At 34.4% G+C, this 14,650-nt stretch overlaps 1 protein-coding gene across 1 annotated transcript in view; it reads right to left on the reverse strand.

The window, feature by feature from the left end:
* Positions 1-14,650, reverse strand: part of SAMTOR (S-adenosylmethionine sensor upstream of mTORC1) — an 87,418-nt gene that overhangs the window by 52,135 nt on the left and 20,633 nt on the right. The window contains exon 3 of the mRNA XM_081244850.1: positions 4,643-4,813. Coding sequence (XP_081100976.1) covers positions 4,643-4,813 — 171 coding nt within the window. The remainder of the gene's footprint in view (positions 1-4,642; positions 4,814-14,650) is intronic.

The following is a 14,650-nucleotide window of genomic DNA, read 5'->3' on the forward strand; positions in this document are numbered from 1 at the left end:
TAGGGGCATGAGGGGAATAAAGACACAGACCTACTAGAGAATGGACTTGAGGATATGGGGAGGGGGAAGGGTAAGCTGTGACAAAGTGAGAGAGTGGCATGGACATATATACACTACCAAACGTAAAATAGATAGCTAGTGGGAAGCAGCCGCATAGCACAGGGAGATCAGCTGGGTGCTTTGTGACCACCTAGAGGGGTGCGATAGGGAGGGTGGGAGGGAGGGAGATGCAAAAGGGAAGAGATATGGGAACATATGTATATGTGTAACTGATTCACTTTGTTCTAAAGCAGAAACTAACACACCATTGTAAAGCAATTATACTCCAATAAAGATGTTAAAAAAAAAAAGAAAATGTGATACACACACACACAATGGAATGTTATTCAGCCATAAAAGAAGGAAATTCTGCCATATGCAACAACGTGGATGAAACTTGAGGGCATTATGCTTAGTGAAATAAATTAGACAGAGAAAGACACTTATGATCCCACTTAAATGTGGAATCTATAAAAATCAAACTCATAGAAACAGAGAGCAGATTGTCAGGGGCAGGAGGTGGAGGGGGAGAAAATGGTAAAGGTGGCCAAAGGGTACAAATTTCCAGTTATAAGATGAATCAGTTTCTGGGGATGTAATGTAAGGTAATGTTCTGTACGTGAATATAGTTAACAATACTGTACTGTATATTTGAATGTTGTCTAAGAGAGATTTAAAAAGTTCTCTCCTCAGAAACACACACAAAATTGTAACTATGTGAAGTAATTGCTGTATTAACTAACCTTATTGTTGTAATGAGTAACATATGCATGTATAAAATCATTATGTCGTAACCTTAAACTTACACAACGTTATATGTCAATTACATCTCAATAAAGTTAGAAGAAAAAAAAGTGACTCTAGTAGTAATAAATTTTTGCTTTTCATAAAATGTAAGTTAAAAAAACCCAAGGTATTTTTGCTATGTGAGCCCTCACTATCTGAACCCGGAAATCAAAATGACTTGATTTTGTGGTGAGACCGGGAAAAAGATAACCGTTGCTAGCTACACTTGCTATCCAAAGTCGGAAGTCAAACAGATTTAGATAGTAACAAATACATATCTTCCTACATAATAATATCTATAAATAAAGAGAGTAAACATCTGACCTTTGACTGTTTCATCTACCTCTCTAGAAGTGTGTATATGTAAGAGAGTGAGAAATTCTCTTTGGAAAAATTGATTATTATTTTGCATGAGTATCACTTTATATTTAGACACATAAAGTGGTAGATATTTATGATAAAATATAATGTAGAATGAATGTTTTAATAGCACAGGAAGAGCAGTTTACACAAAATTTTTTATACTGCACGGTCTCTATTGTGTAAGAAAACAGTGCCTATTAAAAAGACTGGAAAGAAATATACCTAAATGTAACCAGGATTGAGTAATAATTTTTCTACGCCTATAATCTTCTCTACATGCAAATTTTTCATACTGTTATCTTATTTCATTTGCAGTCAGGAAAATATACAATAGTGATTTTAATACAACGTGATAAGTACTGTAATAGAGTTATTAAAAGTTTGATATTGGTACCAGAGTACCAATTCTTTTGAGAAGTTCAAGTTAAGTTCTGGAAGGGAAGATGCTTCAAATATAGCCTAATATAATACAGCAACAGTTGATCAGAAAGAGGATATATTGTACTTGCAAATGCCAGAAAATGAGAACATGCATACGCCACTAGGGGAATTTAAACAGTTCCATAAGACTAGAATACGGGCTGCAATAATGGTAGGAGGAGCGGGAGGGATAAGTCTACATACACATATTGGGGCCAGATGCTATACAAAGTAGTTTCTAGAATGAAGAAAATCTGAACCTAGCCATCCTAGGCTAAGATGTTTCAATGCTTAATTTCAATACAAAGTAAGTCCTGACCTATAACAATCATATTTCCTTTAAATACTTAAAACTACTTTTTCTCCTTTAAAATTAAATCAGAGACTAAAATTTTTAAATTTCTAAAATTTCTAAACTAAAATTTCAGCAGGGGAGAGGCTGGCAAATCCACTCCTCAGTAAACAACTATAACAAAGAACACAATCATCAAACACAACCATTTCAGGGCTCAAACCTAGGCAAACACGTTGCAAAGTGTTCATTCATGAAAACCAGCTAAATCTTAGCTAACAACAGTGGGGATCTGTGGTGTCTTTGCCTGAAGCCACTCTCATCATCCCCACCCTTTGCTCAGTTGGTATGCAAGTTCTTTGAGGACAGGGCTGGCTGTGAGAAACAGCAACTTCCCTGCTGGAAGGGGTTAACAGGATTTGGAGCAGAGGGTGAAAAACCCACAGAACAATGTCAGTAAAAGTAACAAACATGGTAAGAAACAAACAGGGCAAGTCAGCAGCTATGCTAGCTTCAGGCTGCAGTTTTGGTTGGCCAGAGCTGTAGACTGGAAGACTGGTCAGAAATTTAGAAATTCCAGAAATATCCTGGAAATGAGAGAGGCACAGAAGGGCTAGATAAGCTTTCCACATAGCCTTGGCTGATTGGGAGGCTAAATGAACATGCACGGAGACCCACGAGGGCCTGATAAAAAGCAAAAAGTGAGGCAGACTTGGAAACTGCCTGAATTTTAAATGTACTCCCAAATCAACACACATCCACTGGCAGAGGGTGGGAGCCTTACAGGCTGGAGAGGTGTTTGAGCACAACCTCTGACCTATCATTGACCCCTAATCTGTGCAGACACAGGTACAAACCATAGGAAACCAGCCTAAAAAAATAAAAATAATAGTAATGTACGAACTACCAGGGAAACAGACCCCACAGATTAAGTGCAGGGAGATTACTAAAAACCATCACCACCACCACCACCCTCCTTGGGGAAAAATCCAAAACAAGAGTTTCTATAACTTCAAAAATATATTGGACAGTATTCAACAAAAAATTATGAGACATGCAGAGAAAAACAGGAAAGTGTAGTCCATATTCAAGAAAAAGAGCAGTAAATAGATTCTGAGTGAGCCCAAATGTTGTATTTAGCAAAGACCTCAAATTAGCTATTATAAAAATGTTCAAAGAATTCAAAGAAACCACGTTCAAAAGAGTAAAAGGAAAATATGACAATGACTTAATAAACAAGGTAATCTCAACAATGAAACAGAGACTATAAGAAAGAACGATATAGAAATTCTAGGGTTCACATTTTCCATATGTACCTGTTTTTGATAGCACTGTTAACTATATAATTTCTTATGCTGGTCAATATTTTAAAAATATTTAAGAATGTTCGTAACACCTGAGTTATAAGATGTTTAGTAACTCATTATGCTTTGTAAGCTTTGTAGTAACCTTTGAATAAAGGTAAAGATCTTTTCCTACAGAACTAATCAAAGGTATATTCATTTTTGAATGAAACTGCTTATACCTAACTAGATAATATTTCAACATGGTATAAAATCAAAGTAACCAAAGGTAATGTTATGTTGATATCTACAGGTTTGGAAATGTTTTAAGAGGTTAATTTAATTTTATTTCCATGGTTAGCCTGCAGTGTCTATTAGAAATGTTTCTAGAATTATTTGAGCTTAACATTTTCAAGAGAGTAATACAATATTACTTGATTCCACAAATTTATCTGGTACTAAGGTATATAAATAATTTTAATACTATTAATAATTAATTGGATTATAAAACATACACAATGAAATATTATTTAGCCATAAAAAATGGGAAATCCTGCCATTTGCAACAATATGGATGGACCTTGAGGTCACTGCACTAAGTAAGTCAGACATGAAAAGACAAATACTGTATGATCTTACTTCTATGTAGAGTCAAAAAAAAAAAGTCAAACTCATACAAACAAAATCAGATTTGTGACTGTCAGATCACAAATTTAGGGATTGGGTGAAAGGTACTTCCAATTATAAGATAAATAAGTTCTGGAGATGTAATATCCAGCATGGTAACTACAGTTAACAATACTGTATTGTATATTTGAAAATTTCTAAACATTCTCATAAGGAAAAAAAATAGTAATTAGGTGAGGTGAGGGATGGTTAACTAAACTTACTGTGGTAATCATTTCACAATATATACATATATTAAATCACTTTGTTGTATGTGTTAAACAGTGTTACATGTCAATTATGCCTCAATAAAACTGGGAAAATACTCATGTACTTATTAAATAAAATTTATGCCTATATGCATATATATATATTACCAGCAGGCAGATTTTTATATTGAAAATACAATAATGGGAATTGGTTCTATTAATAATCTTCCATTAATTCCTTATTTGTGATTTGTCAGTGGATAGCCACTTTAAATTTAATTTAATTGGATTTCACTGTTTTGATTCTTTGTATTACCATAAAATGTAACATTTAATGAATGATTCTTTCTCATTTTTAGTGAGAACAATCGATGTTATGGAACTACTAGTTTCCCAGATATCCCCTAAAATTTTATGCTACTTTCCTACCTAATAATATTACAAATTAACATTTCTCAGACTTACATACTACCAGAGAAGCAAGCAAAATGCTCACTACTTGGTGTAAACCATTACACTATTTTACATTATTAACACAGCTATCCAGGATAATGTTAATAATCTAAGTAGAAAAGTGTACTTACTCAGTTATAAATTCAGGGTTTGTAAAGCTGAGGTTGGTTAAATGACCTTCAAGTTTAGAAGATTCATGCGTATTTAAGGCTGGAGTGGTCTTAGTGGCGAGTACAGCTCTTTTTTCATCTTTTTCAAGTGCTTTTCTCTTCCCACCATTTTGGAAATATTCTCTGCATACACTACAAGGCAAAATAAAGTTATATTTTAAAACAATAGGTATAAATATAAAATAAAATGGGAAAATATTAACCTTTATTAATCAAAATGGGAAATTTTCAAATTATAGTGTCCTATTTTTAAAATGTCACATAGAGGTAAGTTTGAGCACCTGTAGCATTTTCAAATTTTTAAAATTACCATACAACAAAGCATGATCATAGATTATGTTTAAAAGTGTTTTTTCAGAAGTACAATGTGCCTATATGTTTTGCTGAACTTTATTCTTAGCTAAAACATAAGTTCCTCCAGAAAAGCTTAGATAACTCTGTTATTCAGTGACAGAATCCAAAAAGAATAGTAGTCACAGTTAACTCTGAGCCAGCTCTGCTGGCAGTAGACAGTCGTTTTTCAGATCCCTCCTGGTTTATAAAAACAAAGTCACACATATATACACTAATATGTATAAAATAGATAACTAATGAGAACCTGCTGTATAGCACAGGGAACTCTACTTAGTGCTCTGTGTTGACCTAAATGGGAAGGAAATCCAAAAAAGCAAGATATATGTATACATATGGCTGATTCACTTCACTGTACAGTAGAAACTACCAAAACATTGTAAAACAACTATACCAATAAAAAATTATATATATATATGTATAGTTATCACACAAAAGAGAAGCTCTATTAAACTATATCTAATTGCTGTTAAAAAAAAAGTCACAAAATCAGGTTGCCAACATAATAAGAATCATGCTATTTGCTCTGAGAGAAGAGCATAAAAATCTGGTTAAGGTAAAAATGGTATCATATTATAAAGGTATACATTCAGAGAGAACAAAGGTTTGAACATAATAGTGATTTTTATAACACTTGGAAATTATTCCTGTCCATCAAGAGACCACTATTGTTTGTCCCAATTCTTATAATATAAATGGATATTAAAATGCAGATTTTTCAAGATGTATTATTTCAAACTCATTTAGTTTAGCCCATATCAGGTTGTTATCCATAATCATAAACTGATGACTGGCATTAAGATTAAACAATTTTCTTCATACCTAATACAATTTTAGGGTGAAAATAGTAGGGTACCATGCCTGGGTATGTAACAGGACAATAAACATGAACCACAGAATCAACTCAAAACACTTACTATCTATTAAAGACAAGAAACTTAAAGGAGGGCTTCCCTGGTGGCGCAGTGGTTGAGAGTCCGCCTGCCGATGCAGGGGACATGGGTTCATGCCCCGGTCCGGGAAGATCCCACATGCCGCGGAGCGGCTAGGCCCGTGAGCGATGGCCGCTGAGCCTGCGCGTCCGGAGCCTGAGCTCCGCAACGGGAGAGGCCACAACAGTGAGAGGCCCGCGTACCGCAAAAAAAAAAAAAAAAAAAAAAGAAACTTAAAGGAAGAAAGACTGGTATGAGCTGCCTCTGGCCCTTGAGCTTACAATATGACAGGAGATACATACTTAGACAATTAACTGATATACTTACCAAAGCTTAAAGTGAATGTAGATGGAAACTAAACAAATTTTCTTTCTTTTTAGATTCTTAAACCACATTATTATTCCATATAGCTCATACTCTGAACAAGCTAGACTATTTTTCTCCATAGACACTGCTTGGTGCAGTTTCAAAAACACATGGCTAGAGAAGAACTGAAAAATTAATTTAAAACTGATTTCAGCAAGTAGAACTATGGTGTCTAACGAAACAATGCCCATTTCTCCTCACAATTAAAGGATGCTATTAGTTCAATTTCAGTTTGTCTAAGTATCTATTAAAGACTTCTTTAACTTATCCTATGGAGATTTAATTTTAACTCAAATTATATACAGGAGTTGAAACTCATTTATCATTAATCAAACATTTATTAAGTACCTATCATGTGCCAGGCACATAGGTGATGGAAAAACAAATTGAAGAAGGCATTGCTGCCCTCAAGGAGCTCAGACTAGTGAAGGAGACAAATAATTATATATTGGGTTGGCCAAAAAGTTTGTTTCGGTTTCCAAAAGAAATTTTTGGCCAACCCAATAGTAAAGAAAATAAAATTGATAAATACCTAACGCCCAATCTAAAATCAATAGTATAAGCTGATTTTAGGAAGATAAGTAGGAATAAGTCAGGCTAGGAAGAATGTTAGTTAAGAAGGAAAGTGCTTTCCTGGCAGAGAGAACAGCATGAGCAAAGGCATGGAAGAGAAAAGCATCATGGATCCCGCAGAGATAGACATCAGTTCAAGGCATGTGAAATTTAAATTGCCAGGCAGAAAATGGATGGATGGACTCATAAGTGAAAAGCCCCTAAGGCCAACACATATATAGAGAGGAATGATAGACACATGACACTGGAGAGGTAAGCAAACTTCAGATCATGCAAGACTGACAGGCCTATTTAGGAATGTGGCCTTTTTTAGAAATCTAATCTAATGACAGAAATGGTTTAGTGGTTTCTTGGAGTGGGGGGTGGGCTGACTACAGAGGTATACACTAGAGCTTTTTAGAGTCGTGGAAAAGTTCTGTATCTAGACAGTGGTGATGGTTACACAAGTGTAAACAACTGTCATTACTCACTGAACTGTACACTAGAATGGGTATATTTTATTGAATATTAATTAAACCTCAGTAAGGTTGATTGAAAAATATAGCCTGAATCACCTTGGAATTAATACTAAAAATAATACCTTTATCATATAATATTTCACTAAGGCATGAAACACAAGGGTAAAGAGATTGCTTACGTTTCTGTCAGGTGGAACCACAAAGAGCTGCTGATATTCAGTAGTTCTCGACCCACAAAAATTGCAATTTTATGTGGTTCAATCTCAATGTTACCTAGAGACTTGACTGCAAAATACTTAAAGGGCTAGAATTCCAGATACTCATAGGATAATAACCACCATCTAAACCCCAATCTCCCTACAAAACTTCCAAAAAATATACAAATCATTAGGAAGAGCAACTAAAAGCACACACAGTTCACACCTATGGCATAACTAGGAAACAGGAATAGCACCTTATTTTACATGTAATTGGGGAAATAAAAATCTGAGGCCAACTGAGTTGGCTTTGGAGTTACCCAAAGTACAGAGTCAGATGAGGACTGTGTAAGAGAGGGAGGTATGATGGGGTCTTACAGGTGGCACAGAAAAATCGATAATACCAGCTAAGGTTCACCACAGAGAGAGTCCAACTCTGAATGGAGAGATCTTAAGACTTATGCGACATAGTGAAACAAAGCATTAGGCACAGGAAGACCAAAAGGAAAAAGTTTGGAAAGTATATGGGAAGGGCTGTCACCAAAGGTGAGAGCTCCGTAAAGATATTATTTCTGAGGGAGAAAGGAAGCACCTTGAAAAAAGGGGGTATCTCTGGAGATGTGTTGATAAAGGGAAAGAATGAAGCAATTAAGAATAAAGAGCATATTGACATAAGTTAAACCTATTAAAAATTCATAAATCAGCCAAAAGAGGACAATATTTATTAAAGGAACTCCACTTTCATATCTGTAGCAATCAAGCAAGGATCTTTGGAATTAAGAAACAAAGCAAGCACCCAAACCTCTACCTATACCTCTAGAGACAGTCCAACATAAAAGACAAAACACATAAAAGAAATGTCCAATGAATCCAGCAATCATACAAGTTTCTATTAGAAGGGAAGAGAAAGATATCAAAACTTTTCAGTGGATGAAAATTCTCAAAAACACAGAAAATAACAGCTATAAAAGAGAAGAAAATTGTAACATAACACTTCAATTATACATAATTAAGCAATGCAGATATGAAAAACATTTCAAATTTGAAATTAAATAGAAAACTGAGGATAAAGAAGAACTACATAAATTGATATTCCATGAATATGAAGACTCAATACTGTCACTATGTTAGCTCTTCCCAAATTGATTTATACATTCAACACAATCCCAATCAAAAGCAGAGCAAAATATCTTATAGATAAAACAAATGGATTCTAAAGTTTACATGGATAAGCAAAGGACCCAGAATAGGCAACACAATATTGAAGGAGATGAACAAAGTTGGAGGACTGACACCATCTGATTTCAAGACTTAATATAAAGCTATAACTATACTATTATATTAGTAATCAAGGACAGTATGTTGTAGGCAGAACAATAGACAAATAGATCAATGGAACAGAAGAGAGAGCCCAGATATAGATCCATGTAAATACATTCAACTGATCTTTGACAAAGGAGCAGTGGAGTAATACAGTGGAGTAAAGACAGTCTTTTCAACAAATAGTGCTGGAACAACTGGATATCGACATGCCAAAAAATGAACCCTGACACAGACATTACACTCTTCACAAAAATTAACTCCAAATGGATCACAGACCTAAATGTAAAACACAAAACTCTAAAACTCTTAAGAGAGTTTTATAAATTTTTAGGAGAAAATCTAGATGACCTTGGGTGTTATACCTAAAAAGTCATTGCCAAATCTAAGTCACAATCCTTAAAAGAAAAAACTGAGAAGCTAGACTTAATTAAAATAAAAAACTTCTGCTGTGCAAAAGACAATGTCAATATAATGAGAAAATAAGCCATAGACTAGGAGAAAATATTTTCAAAAGATATATCTGATAAAAGACTGTTATCCAAAATATATGAAGGATCCTTGAAACTCAACATTACGAAAACAAACAACCTGATTAAAAAATGGGCAAAAGACCCAACAGACACCTCACTAAAGAAGGTACAGATATCAAATAAGCTTAAGAAAAAGATGCTCCATATCACGTCATTGGGAAAATGCAAATTAAAATAGCAATGAGATACTACTACACATTATTAGAATGACCGAAAACCAGAACACTAACACCACCAAACACTGGTGAAGATGTGGAGCAACAAGAACTCTCATTCACTGCTAGTGGGAATGCAAAATGGTAGAGTCACTTTGGAAGACAGTTAGGTAATTTCCCACAAAACTAAATATACTCTTCCCGTACAATCTAGCAATCAAGTTTCATGGTATTTCCAAAAAGAGTTGAACACTTACTTCCACACAACAACCTGCACATGGATGTTTACAACAGGTTTTTTTTTAAGATTTATTTATTTATTTATTTATTTAATTTATTTTTGACTGCTTCGGGTCTTAGTTGTGGCACACAGGATCTTCACTGAGGCATGTGGGATCTTTCGTTGTGCCACACAGGCTTCTCCCTAGTTGTGGCATTTGGGTTTTCTCACTCTAGTTGTGGCGCACGGGCCCCAGAGAGCATGGGCTCTGTTGTTTGTGGCACGCAGGCTCTCTAGTTGAGGCACTTGAGCTCAATAGTTGTGGTGCACAGGTTTAGTTGCCCCGCAGCATGTGGGATCTTAGTTCCCTGACCAGGGATCGAATCTGTGTCCCCTGCATTGTAAGGTGGATTCTTTATCACTGGACCACCAGGGAAGTCTCTACAGCAGTTTTGTTCATAACTGCCAAAATGTGGAAGCAACCAAGATATCTTTCAGTAGCTGAAAGGATAAACAAGCTTTGGTCCATCTAGATGATGGAATATTATTCACCACTAAAAAGAAATAAGCTATCAAGCCAAGAAAGACATGGTGGAACCTTAAATGCACATTATTAAGTGAAAGATGTCAATATGAAAAGGTTAAATACCGTAATTCCACCTACATATATTCTAGAAAAGGCAGAACTATGGAGACGGTAAAGAAGTCAGTGGTTGCTGGGTACAGGGGGAAGTTGGGAGGAGAAGGAATTAACAGTTGGAGCACAAAGGATTTTTAGAGCAGTGAAACTGTTCTGTATGATACTATAATGGTGGATACTTGTCATTATATATTTGTCAAAACCCATAAATATATAATACCAAAAGTGAACCCTAATGTAAACCATGGACTTTGGATTCTAATGATGTGTCAGTGTGGGTTCATCAACTGTAACAAAGGTAGCACTACAGATGGATGTTGACTGTGATGTGACTGCCCATGTGTGGGGTCAGGGTGTATGGGAACTACCTGTATTTTCTGCTTAATTTTGCTGTAAACCTAAAACTGCTCTAAAATAATAATGACTATTTGAAAGAAAAAAAAAAAGAACACAGAATAGATCATGTGCCTCTTGATGTAGTACCCTGAGAAGGATACAATATCACCTATGTGATATTCTTGCTAATAATATGCTTAACTTGAACCTAATCACAAAGAAACAACTATACAAATCCAAACTGAGAGACAGTCTGTAAAACTTTGACTTTACAAAATGTCCATGTCATAAAAGACCGAGAATTTTCCTAGATTAAAGAAGACCAAAGAGGGATAACAACTAAGTGCAATGATACACACTGAAGGATTCAGGAGCAAAAATCTTGTGATTTCTGCAACTGACTTTCAAATGGTTCAATAGAGTGAAGGGAAAAGGCGAGGGGGGTGTGGGGGGGGTGAGAAAAGGGGGAAACGCTACAAAATGAGACTAAAATAGAGCAACATTTTTTTTTTCAAAACTGAAAGAAAGAAAGTGTGAGTCAAGGATTTTATATCTAGCCAAGTTATGCATCTTGTAACAAAAATATAGAAAAATAGCTTTTAGTATGTAAGAACTCATAGGATATCACAGTTGCCAAGATTATTAAAGCATGAACTTCATCTATGATGACTGGGAAATGTTGAAGAAGTGGCTGGTAGAGAATAAAAAGCATTAAATGAATTAAAAAAGGATACTTTATCATGCTGAAGACCACAATTCCCAGTGAAGCCATGTACTGTATCATAGCAGCCATCCTCACAAAGCAGAAACGCCATGAGATGCATGGAGAAACAGGCAAAACTAAAAACAGGGAACTTTAACACACCACTCTCAATCAAGTAAATGAACAATAAGTAAGGTTACAGAAGCTCTAAAAACATAATAACGTTTATCTTATCACTGCATAACAAACTTCACTCTCTCTATTCTTTTTCAAGTGCACATGGAATATTCACAAAAATTACCATATACATGTATTAGGTCACAAATAAAACCACAGTAAGAGCCATAGGAAAAATAATACAGACAAAATCATCCAATCTCAATGCAATAAGGCTAGAACTAATAACAAAATAAAACAAAAAATTCATTTCACCTGCAAATTTTTTTAAAAATTAAATAACTCTGGAGTCAAAGTACTAATAAAAATCACAGAACTTCTAAAAAACAATAACAAAACCACCACAAGTCAGAATCTAAGAAATGCACTAAAATAGTGACCTGAGGAAAATTCAGACCTTTAATATTTATATCAATACAAATGAAAGAATCAAAATAAATAAAATAAATATCCAACTCAAAGGATTAGGGGGAAAAAGTAAACAAACAAAAAAAAGGGACTAAGATATTAATGTTAGGAAAAAACAGAACCAACAAATAAATACATAAACTGGTTCTTTAATTTACATAACTTTATACAAATAAAGCTGAAAACTTAGATGAAACAGATAATTTTTCTAGGTAAGTATATTAAATATAGGATATAGGAATATACGAAAATTTATTAAACTTGACTCTTGATTACTGGTAGAATTAATAAACTGCAGTTAATTTTGCAGTTAAATTGCAAAATTTAAACAAAACCAAAATTCATAGATGAAATAAGAGAAAGTTATCAAAGACTTGCTTCACCAAAAAGCATCAGTATCCACTGAGGAATTCTACCAAGGCTTCAAAAACCAGATAACCCCTGTATTTATGAAGCTTTTAATTTTCTGTAACTTAGGATGTTCTGATATCTGGGAGGGCCTTACAGACCCAGGGAGAAACTGCCTCTCCCAAGGCTAGCTAATTCCTAAAGATAATAAACAACTTACTTGGGAGCGCGCCTCTCATGTGCAACCCAACCATTTCCTTTATTTAACTCTCACACAAGTCCATGTTTCCCATACCCTAGATTAACCCAGGTCCAGGTACCAGACAGTTAGGGACAGCTCCTATGTTCCAAAGCCCACCAAAATTATTCAAACTAGCCAGTCCTATACTGTTTACCCTGCTTTGCCTTTCCCATGTAAACCCTATAAAGGATCAGGTCTATTTTTTCCCTTCACTCCTGCTTCTGCCTCCTGACCAAATCTGGTGCTTCCCTGTGTGACATGGCATGCCCACTTCTCTCAGGACATGTAAGTAATAAATTCTTTCAATGGCAATGACCTCTCCATGCCATCACTCAGTCACCTCTATAAATAAAACACACAAGTACAAATTAGGCAACGCCAAAACTGTTTCAACAGTTCCAGACCATATAAACAAAGGAAAATTTTCTAAAGTCATTTTTTTTATGGAGCAAATACAATGATAAGTAGGTGTGAGAATGTCTACAAAAAATACAGAAATATAAAATACAAAAATAAATATCAATGTAAAATATGAAATAAAATTTTAACAAACAGAATCAAACATGACCAAGGAGTATGTATCTCAGGAATATGAGGATTATTCAATATAAAAAATCCTTCTATATAATTCACTATATTCACAAATCAAGGAGAAAACTTATTCATTTCCATAGATGCTGAAAGGACATTCAACAATATCCAACAGCTATTCCTAATAAAATCAATCAATCAATCAGAGCTTGGTGAATACTTCCAAACAGGTAAATTGTATCTATATATCAGCCAAAAAAGCCAGCAATTTATATAATGGGGACATACCAAACACATCACTGAATGAGTAAAACATAGCTAATGTAATAGACAAGAGAAAAATAATTAGTCAATGAATTGGAGAGAAAGAAATAAAACTCTATGTATACACAGATATGATAATACACCTAGAGAATCCAAAAGAATCAATCACAAAGTAATACAAACAGTAAGAGAATTCAGTAAAACAGGATGTAAAACATACAAAAATCAAAAGCCTCCACATGTATACAAACAGTAGCCTGTTAGGATATACAACTCAAGGAAAGATTTCATTTATAATAGCAACAAATGATAAAGTACCTAGGAATCAACATAATAAGAAATGTGCATAATCACTATACAGAAAACCTTAAAACACTACTGAAAATTCAAAAGTGGACTAGAACAAATGGAAGGATATATAACTTTTTCATGGATACAATGACTCAACATTATAAGAAGTCCACTTTTTTCCAGTTATTAAAAAATTTAATGTAATCCCATTAAAAATACAAACTAAAAAATGTAGTTAGGCCAGTTGATTCTAAAGTACATATGGTGAAAAAAAAAAAAAACAAGAATAACCAAGAAAATCCTGAGAAAGAAGAATGGTGGTGGGGAGGGGGAAGAATGTTATAGAATACCATGGATTAAATGATATAGACAAGGAATCATTACAGGAAGTCCTAAAACAGAATCAATTATGTGGGGAAACTTGGTATATCACGTAAGTATATGTCAAATCACTGTAGAAAAGGTAGACATTTTCATAAATGATGTTGGAGAAATAAATAACTATTGGGGGGGTTAGATCTATACTTTGCAACAAACACTGGAATGAATTCCAAAGAGGTCAGAGATCTAAATGTAAAAAAAAAAAAAATGATTACCATAAAAGTACTACAAGAAAACATGAGTGAATTTCTAATAGGAATTCTTACAGTCTGGGAATCAGAAAAGCTTTTCTAAGACAACTGGAATCTGGAAGCAATAAAGGAAGAGACAGATATATCTGATTATGTGAAAACAAAAACCTTCTGCATGGCAAAACAAAAACTTGCATGGCAAAAGATACAAACTCAAAGAAAAAGGGCACATTATCTCTAAATTATATAAAGAGCTCTAAAAAAAAATCAAGAAAAAAGGGACCAAAAACCGTTAGGAAAAAAAGCATCAAAAACACAAACACATAATTCACAGGAAAAAAGGCAAATATTTC

This window comes from Mesoplodon bidens (genome assembly GCF_964165515.1).
Source record: "Mesoplodon bidens genome assembly, chromosome: 9".
NCBI lineage: Eukaryota > Metazoa > Chordata > Mammalia > Artiodactyla > Ziphiidae > Mesoplodon > Mesoplodon bidens.